Source organism: Gavialis gangeticus, unplaced genomic scaffold (assembly GCF_001723915.1).
Source record: "Gavialis gangeticus isolate Ggan-Ray unplaced genomic scaffold, GavGan_comp1, whole genome shotgun sequence".
Taxonomy (NCBI): Eukaryota; Metazoa; Chordata; order Crocodylia; family Gavialidae; genus Gavialis; species Gavialis gangeticus.
In genome coordinates this window covers 17,582,033-17,590,353 of record NW_017728996.1, presented here as the reverse complement: position 1 = coordinate 17,590,353, position 8,321 = coordinate 17,582,033, and the positions used below count along the sequence as shown (strand labels likewise).

General features: G+C 54.1%; 1 protein-coding gene across 3 annotated transcripts in view; it reads left to right on the top strand.

The window, feature by feature from the left end:
* Positions 1 to 5,813, top strand: part of HAPLN3 (hyaluronan and proteoglycan link protein 3) — a 10,189-nt gene extending 4,376 nt beyond the window's left edge. For all 3 annotated transcript variants that reach the window (XM_019504067.1, XM_019504068.1, XM_019504066.1), the window contains exons 3-5: positions 1,244 to 1,612; positions 3,273 to 3,575; positions 4,527 to 5,813. In XM_019504067.1, coding sequence (XP_019359612.1) covers positions 1,244 to 1,612; positions 3,273 to 3,575; positions 4,527 to 4,807 — 953 coding nt within the window. In that variant the 3' untranslated portion in view covers positions 4,808 to 5,813. The remainder of the gene's footprint in view (positions 1 to 1,243; positions 1,613 to 3,272; positions 3,576 to 4,526) is intronic.
* Positions 5,814 to 8,321: the final 2,508 nt, after the last annotated feature.

Below are 8,321 nucleotides of genomic sequence, written 5' to 3'. Positions count from 1 at the left end.
GGAGGTGATCCTCCCCCTCTATGTGGCACTGGTCAGGCCACAGCTGGAGTACTGCGTCCAGTTCTGGCCGCCGCACTTCAGGAGGGATGTGGACAACATGGAGAGGGTCCAGAGGAGAGCCACTCGCATGATCAGGGGGCAGCAGGGCAGGCCCTACGAGGAGAGGCTACGGGACCTGAACCTGTTCAGCCTCCACAAGAGAAGGCTGAGGGGGGACCTGGTGACTGTCTATAAACTTGCCAAGGGAGACCAGCAGACAATGGGGGAGTCCCTGCTCCCCCAAGCACTACCGGGAGTTACAAGGAATAACGGCCATAAGCTGACTGAGAGTAGATTCAGGTTGGACATCAGGAGGCGCTACTTCACTGTCAGGGCAGCTAGGAGCTGGAACCAACTTCCAAGGGAGGTGGTGCTTGCCCCTACCCTGGGGGTCTTCAAAAGGAGGCTAGACAATCACCAGCATCCTTTCCTGCCCATGGCAGGGGGTCAGACTTGATGATCTGCTTAGGTCCCTTCTGACCCTACCAACCGTGAAACTATTAAACTATGCCCTCCTGGCCCCTACAGCCTAATAGGGGTGCATGTCAGGAAGGACTTCCTAACTTCAGCCCAAACTGCCTTCACTTTCTCCCCTTCCCAGACTCATTTTGCTGCTTGTTCCAGTTTAAACTCTTCCCCTCCCAGGGTGTCTATGGGCCCACTGCAGTCTGCAAACTGGTTCAGCTGTGCCCCCCTGTTGGTAGACACCATGCACAGACCATCTTACTACACGGACCCTGCCCTATCCTAGCCTGTGGGTATCCCTGATCCCCTTCTAAAGCCACCAGTGCCCCTTGCCTTTGTTCCCTCTTTGTGCCAGTGTCTCACAGGGACAGTGAGCATGAGGAGGAGGAAGTGAATGAAGGGGAGAGGGAGATAAGCAGCGGGAGAGTTTGGTAGGAGGGGGCAGGGGAAGATATGCTCAGTCCAGATTTGTGCTGTGCTGTTCACAAGAGCTACCTGGCTCAGAACCAGTCCCTCCATCCACTCCTTCCTGATCCTGGGTCCTCTGTCCCCAGACCTAGCTCTTTCCCCTTTCCCTTTTGATGCTGGACTGTGCTCGTCTTCCCTTCTATACAGTATCTGTGCATCCAGCCCCTCTCCCCCAGAGCCCATACAGATGCCCTGAGCCAGGGGGCCAAGATACCTGGCCGCTGACACCTGTCTGAACCCCTGCTTACCCATCTCCCCTCCCACCCATCAGTTCAGTTCAACGGTGCGAAGCTGGTGGTGGAAACCCCGGACACTCCCATCTTCACCTTGCGTGGTGCCAATGTCACTCTGCCCTGCCACTACCGTTATGAGACCAAGCTGGAGACGTCACGCAGGATCCGCATCAAGTGGTCCAAGCTGCGGGATGACAACACCAAGGACTACGATGTGCTGGTGGCTGTTGGCACGAAGCACCGCAGCTTCGGTGATTTCAAGGGTCGTGCTTATCTACGGCAGGAAGGCAAGCAGGAAGTGTCCCTGGTCATTAATGACCTGCGCCTGCAGGACTATGGCAAGTACCGCTGTGAGGTCATCGATGGGCTGGAGGATGAGAGCAGCATCGTGGAGCTGGAGCTGCGAGGTGAGTGAGCTGCCGCTGCAGCGAGGCAGGGGCTGAGGGAGGGGACAATAGACCTGGGGGTGCACCCACCTGAGTGTTGGTCACTGGGGACATGGACAGGCACCCAAGAAGGTGCCTGCTTCAAAGCCTCTGGTGGGACCAGCAGCTGTATCAGGACCCTATGAGACAGCTCCCCCATGCTCAAGCCAACACCTTGGCAGCTCAGGAAGGAGCTCCCCTTCCTGGCTGGCCTCATGCTATGGAAATCAGGGTAAGGGAAGGAGCTCCTTCCTCCAAAAATGCCCCCAGGACCTTGCATTGTGGCATCAGCTCCCCAGTGCAACCTCCCTGCAGTGCAAGTTGCTGTCACCTCTTTGTAGCATGCCCTGGAGTTATTGCTGGTTAGACCTCCACAGGGACCTGGGGCTGGGAGAATGGGAAGTGGGGGTGGCTGCTTCTTTGTGCAGCACCTCACCCAGCAGGGCCAGTCTTGTAACACAGGTACACACAGCACCGTGTCATGCTATTGCAGCGCCCCCTCGGCTTAGGACAATGCAGCTGTATGGTGACAGACACTGGTGCCCCACGCCAGCGCTGAATGGCATGCTACCCCCCTCCCGTGGTGACTGAGCCACATAGCAGTGCTGAGTCTACCGGCTTTCCCGACTATGTCAGTTTGTCAAATGTGAACTTCTGCTGCCCAGTCCAAGCCTCCCTGCTTGGATTGTCATGGCTGTGCTGGGACAGACTGGCAGGTGACTGCAGCCTGCTTTTGAAGGTGGCTTCTCCTGCCCTTGCAAGGAGAGGCCATGAGAGGCGGCATGACTGCATCCTGCCTATCTTCTGGGTGTGCATTTGGGGAGCCCAGCGTGCAGTGTACAAGGGACTGGTGCTGAAGAAGGGGACTAGGAGCAGCATAAAACAGCTCCCAACACTGTGGCTCATATAGAAATTCCCTCTCCTTGCAGAAGTTCACCTTCAGACCCACCCTAGTCCCCATCCAGGCCTCAGACTTGCTCCTCTGCAGACAGCACGGATTGCAACATTCAGTCTTTTGCAGTCCCTCATCCCAGCTGCACACCTGCCTGGCGGCAGGGTGACCCACCCCTTATCTATAGCACAGGGGCTTGGCACCAGCCGCCTTCCACCTTCCAGAGCCAAGCAGCCTTTGAGCACCAGCTTTTGGAAGGGCACCGAACGCCCGTGCCCCGCAGGAGCATGTGCTCATGCCTCTGTCTGGCCACCAGATGTCACCAGCAGCTCACCATTATCCTTGATGGATAATGCCTGCCCAGTTCATTCCCCCTTTGGGCTGGCTATTTGCTTGCAGTATTACAGGATTTCCCCTGAGTTCAGCTGGACCCCTGAGCCTGTATTTGGAAGGCCTTTCTTTCCCTTCCAGTCTCAGGGGGGAAGCCCAAGAGATGCCAGCTGGGCATCTGGCAGCACGCAGGGTTACCCTAAGTTCACCCTGATGAGGTTGGGAGCATGAGCTAGGGAGGGGGTGGGGATGCTGCTGCAGGTAACCCCCAGTGCCCCATTAGTGGTGCTATTGAGGGAACTTTCCCATGTACCCCAGAGAGCGCAGGTTAGGTCAGTGAGGTGGCCAGAGGGTCCTTGAAATCCCACAGTGACTCGACCAGCCTAGACACCTCACCTTTCTTTCCCTCCTCCTCCCCAGGGATAGTTTTTCCATACCAGCCTCCCTACGGGCGCTACAAACTCAACTTCCATGAAGCCAAGAAGGTTTGTGAGGAGCAGGATGCTGTTATCGCATCCTTTGAGCAGCTCTTCAAGTCCTGGGAGGAGGGGCTGGACTGGTGCAATGCTGGCTGGCTGCAGGATGGGACTGTGCAGTACCCCATCACTCTGCCCCGGGAGCCCTGCGGCGGCCGGACCTTGGCTCCTGGCCTTCGGAGCTATGGCGTGCGCCACAAGAACCTGCACCGCTTTGATGTTTTCTGCTTCTCCTCTGCACCCAAAGGTGAGTCTGGAAGACACTTCACTTGCGGGGCTGGGCCTGCTCAGTCAGAGCAGAGGCCACCCTGGAAAGCCCAGTGTTGCAGGGAGTGGGATGTGTGACTCTTTTCCCAGGGACAGTGCTGTTCTCAGCCAGCTGAAATGGCAAACCTAGAGCTCTGGTTATCATGGACCCAAGGGCTGGGATGCTGACCCTGCCAGGTTTGGACCTCAGGCAATTCCAGTCACCTTCCCAAATGCTCAGGGCCATTTTAGTCCAGGGCTGGAGTAGATGACCCTAGTGGTGTGGGCTTTTCTGCTACGATTCGAGCTGGAAGTAGGATGCTCCTTCCTATCCCAGACTGAACATTATACAGTGATGTTTTGTGTTGGTAAACCCCAGCTCTGCTCCATCCATGGTATAGCAGCTGCCTTTTGGGGCTCAGGCAGACACTTGCTACATTTAGTTTTCACATGGCAGTGAAATGAAAGGCGAGAGCAAACAGTGAGATTGAAACGGCCCAATAGGTAACACAGCACCGGACTGGGTGGGCATCAGGGGAACCAGCTGAGCCTCAGAGAGTGATGAAATGGGACCCAGTTCTTCATTTTGCTGGCAGAAAATGGCCATAGACTGGGAAGTGGCCACAAGAGAATCCCTTATGCTTGCAGAGTTTCCTGACAAAGCCAGTTTTGCCAGGCTGGTGGCCTAAAATCCCCTTTATTAGGATATAGGACCCCTAAGCCCACGGCAAGCAGAGGTCAGCTGCAGGGAGAGTGGGGCTGGTTGAGCTCTGGAGATCCCTTCCAGTCCTACTTTCCTACGATTCCTTAGATCTCTGTCATAGGCAGGCAGAGATGGGACAAGCTCCCCACTGCCAAGTATCTGCTGCAGGACCATGGGATTTGTGTGCAGAGGGGGACCATGCTGGGTGTTGTTCTACCCCACAGTGATCCTGCCTCCCCTTCCCCACAGGGAAGGTTTACTACCTGACTCACCCAGCCAAGCTAACCTTGGAAGAGGCCAAGCAGGCCTGCCAGGATGACGGCGCCGAAATCGCCAAAGTGGGTCAGCTCTATGTTGCGTGGAAGCTCTTTAACCTGGATCGCTGTGAAAGTGGCTGGCTGGCAGATGGCAGCATCCGCTACCCCATCGCCTTCCCCCGGTCCAACTGTGGCCCTCTAGAGCCAGGCATCCGGAGCCTCGGCTTCCCCAAGAAGGGAAAGTTTGGGGTCTTCTGCTACAAGCTGAGTTAAGGAAAGGGGAGGGGCTCCCTTTTTGCCAGCGGACACTTCCCTGCCTGGTGCTGCCTGGATTGCATTATTTAAAGGGGCTCAGCTCCCTGGGTGGTGGTGGGGGCTTTCCAAGTTTCCCTTTTCATTTTTACACTATCAGAATTCAGCAGCTCCCTGAGCCGTGGCCTCTCGCTGACCTAGCGCCACCTCTGCACTTCTCCCTTGGCGGGGAATGGTGCTCCCACCCTCCATCACACCTGCTAGAAGAGGCACCCTAAGATGGTATCTCTCATTGAGGGGGGGCTGTTGTCTGAACCTGCTGGTTCAGTCCCTTGGAGTGGGTCAAGGGGGTGCTGCTGGGTGCCAGGTGACAGGTTCACACACAGGATCAGATCAATTCCCCACTTGTAGAGGCCAACGCCCAACAAAAATACCCTCCTCCAGCTTCAGTTTCCCAGGCACCAAGAGGGACTGGATATCTTTAACGCACAGACTGCTCTGCTGCCCCATCCCAGCCACCCTCCACCCTGGAGGGCATCAGGTTGACTGCAGATGGAGCGCAAACCAAGATCTCCCCTGTCTACCCCACCCGCCCCCTTCTCAGGGTGAGCAAGTGATCATTCAACAAGACACATGTTGACTTGCATCTCACCAAAGTCCTGGCCCACCTCCTCGGGCGTGGAGGCCCCTGCCCATGAATCAGAGATGCTAGGTATAACTCTGGGTCTCTGGGCTTAGAGACTAGAGATTCCCTCCTTTTTCTTTTCCTCCTCCAGTCCCTTTTTTTCCTCCCTTACCCTCCTCTTGGGATCTGGACACCGTTAGACTTTTTCAGGCCACATTATGAGGGGAGACATTTCAAAGAGAATTGCGTGCATGCTGGATGCAGGTCTCTGGTGGCCATGCCTGGTTCTCCATGTGTCCCCTCTCCCAGACTCCACTTGAATTCTTGTTTGTGAATGTTTTGTTATGAAAACGATGTATGTTCTTGGCCCTCTTCTAATAAAGCATTGAAGAAAGCCCTAGACATGTGCAGCTTCATCTCTGTTCCCAGCCGTAGGGCTGGTCCTACGGTGTTCACCGGCATAGCTGCAACACCAGGGAAAGGAGTTTAAAGGGGAAATGTCTGAGGGTTCTTGGCTTAAAGCTGGGAGGTGGGTTAACAGAGGGCACTGGAGAGGAGAATGGAGGTGGAGGAGAAGCGAGGGTTTTAAAGCCCAGGACTGATGACCCTTTTCGTAGGCTGAGGTGGAGGAAGCTGGAAGCCTCAGCTCCTAACTACACCACCTGTCCACACCCCATAACTGTGGAGGAAGGACACCTAGCCCCTCATCTCCATGCATGTTTTTTGAATACCACAAGTGTTTTTTGAAACAGAAACAACTAGTTCAGTTTTGGTGCCTCACCCAACCTCTGAAACCATAAAAGGGACTTTTTCAAAGCTCTTAAAACACTATTTATCTCAGTGCCTTTATGGACCCCACAAAACCTCTTTGTTGTCTTTGTCTCTTATGCACCACATCAAACAGCTGATTCCAGCTGCAAGCTCCCAAAACTCTTCATACCCCTGAAACAGGTTATGACAGCGTCACAGGGCTGAGCTTGTCCCTCCCTATGTGCAGGCTCATTGGTTGTTTCTCTAATTAGGCTTAATTAATCCCTTGTCCTTAGCATAAGGCACTTAGGAAATGTGGAGTGCTATTGCTGCCTAGGACCTGTGGTGTCCTCTTCAAGTGGGTGTGGGCGAAAGTCTTAATGACAGGAACTGCATACGGCTGGGAAGGTCTCAGGTACTGAGGTGGCCAGTGGTGAGACAAAAAGCAGAGCCTGCTGCACGGAGCATGTGTTGATAGGGGTAGAGAGATGACTGGGCATGCAATGCTGCCCCCTCGTCCTTATTCTCAGCCCCTAAATTGTATTAAAAATGTATCCAGTGCAGCTAATGTTAATATGCTATGTGAGCAATGATTGCTGCTCCCCTGGAGTCAGGGAGGTGGTTACTTGAGGGAGTGTGAATAAAAGGGGCCATTGTAAATGGGAAGTGTTGTGGGGCATGCATAAGGCAGGGTTGCTACTACACCCAAGTCTCCTGGAGGAAGGAGATGCTGTGTAATGCTGGGGAGGGGGAAGATGAAAAGAGCTGTGAGGGCTAAGTCACAAAGGGAGGGAGATGCTTCCTTAACTCATCTGTAGTCTAAGGATGTAGGCTCCATCCCTGCTTCTTACCTGGGATGGCAGTGGGTGGTCTGAAGGATGACAGTGGGCACTCAGATGTCTGCTTTGGGCCCTCAAGAGAGAGCTACTCTCATTTTTGAGCACCCCCAACATTGTAGGGGGCAGTCTATATGTGATCTGCTCCTGCCTGCTGCTATCTGTGCTCGCCTGAGTCAGTCCTACAAAGAACGCCGCGTTTTGCTCAGGGCTTGAAGGCAGTAGGAGGCAACTTTTTTAGGTAGGCCTGCCACAAATTAGCCCTGCACCCTCCTCAGGTGTTACTCCAGTCCCTCCTCCACCTCATCTGTTGCTCTGCTTTTAGCTTTTAGCTTTGCTCCCTGCCTCCCTGTTGTTCCTATTCACTCACACACCTGGGGAAGGAATGCCCCCATCCAAATGCCTGCACCTGTCATACATCCACTCCTTATAGTGAATATACATTGCCACCCTCCCAATATGTTCACCATCCTAGGCAGTGCCAATGGAGCTGAGGGACCTCTGAGTTAGAGCCAAGCTCCATAGCTGATGACTGTAGTAGACTCATGTTGTGTATGGGCTGGCACAGAGGGAGATTTTTAACCCACCCCAACTGGGGGTGGGGGTCCTCTGCACATAGACATGTGTTCAGGAGCACACATGTATGCAGGCAGGCATGGATGCACACACACATGTGCACACAGGCTGTGGCACAACCATGCTGCTTCCTACTTGCAGTCCATCATGTAACTAGCACCTCAGGAAGAATAAAATATAACAGGTTTTATTTTACAGGTTTCACAATAGTGCTGACAGCAGCAGGCACAGCTATTTTCCAGTCTCTCGTTTAATGCACAAGACATTAAAACATTTGTTTTTTTTTGCTCTTTTACAAGAAGATAAAACCCCAAAGCCCCCAGCACCCCTCCCCCAAGACTGTCTCCTTCCTTTCCCACCCCACCCTGCCATGGGTGAAAAACTCAGCTCTACACATGCGCACACAGGCTCCTACCAGCATCCCGGAGATTTCAGCAAGTTCAATTAAATTACCCCCCCAGCCCCCCAAAATGATTATTCCAATGTTTTTCTCTCTTTATTATTATCATTATCATCATCCTGTTTCAAAAATATAAATAGGTGCAGGGAACCCTGGTGTCCTGCACGGTCCCCTGAAGAGAGTGCGCCATCACGGGATGGGAGCTGCTTTGCCGCGCGGACTGGGGGCGGGGAGACTTGGCACTGGGGAACCAGCAGTGGGAGGGAAGGAGTGAAAACCAAGAAGCATCCGGGGCTGGCTTTTTTTACCTTCCCTCCTCTTCACCCCCCACCCCCCCATTCATGCTGT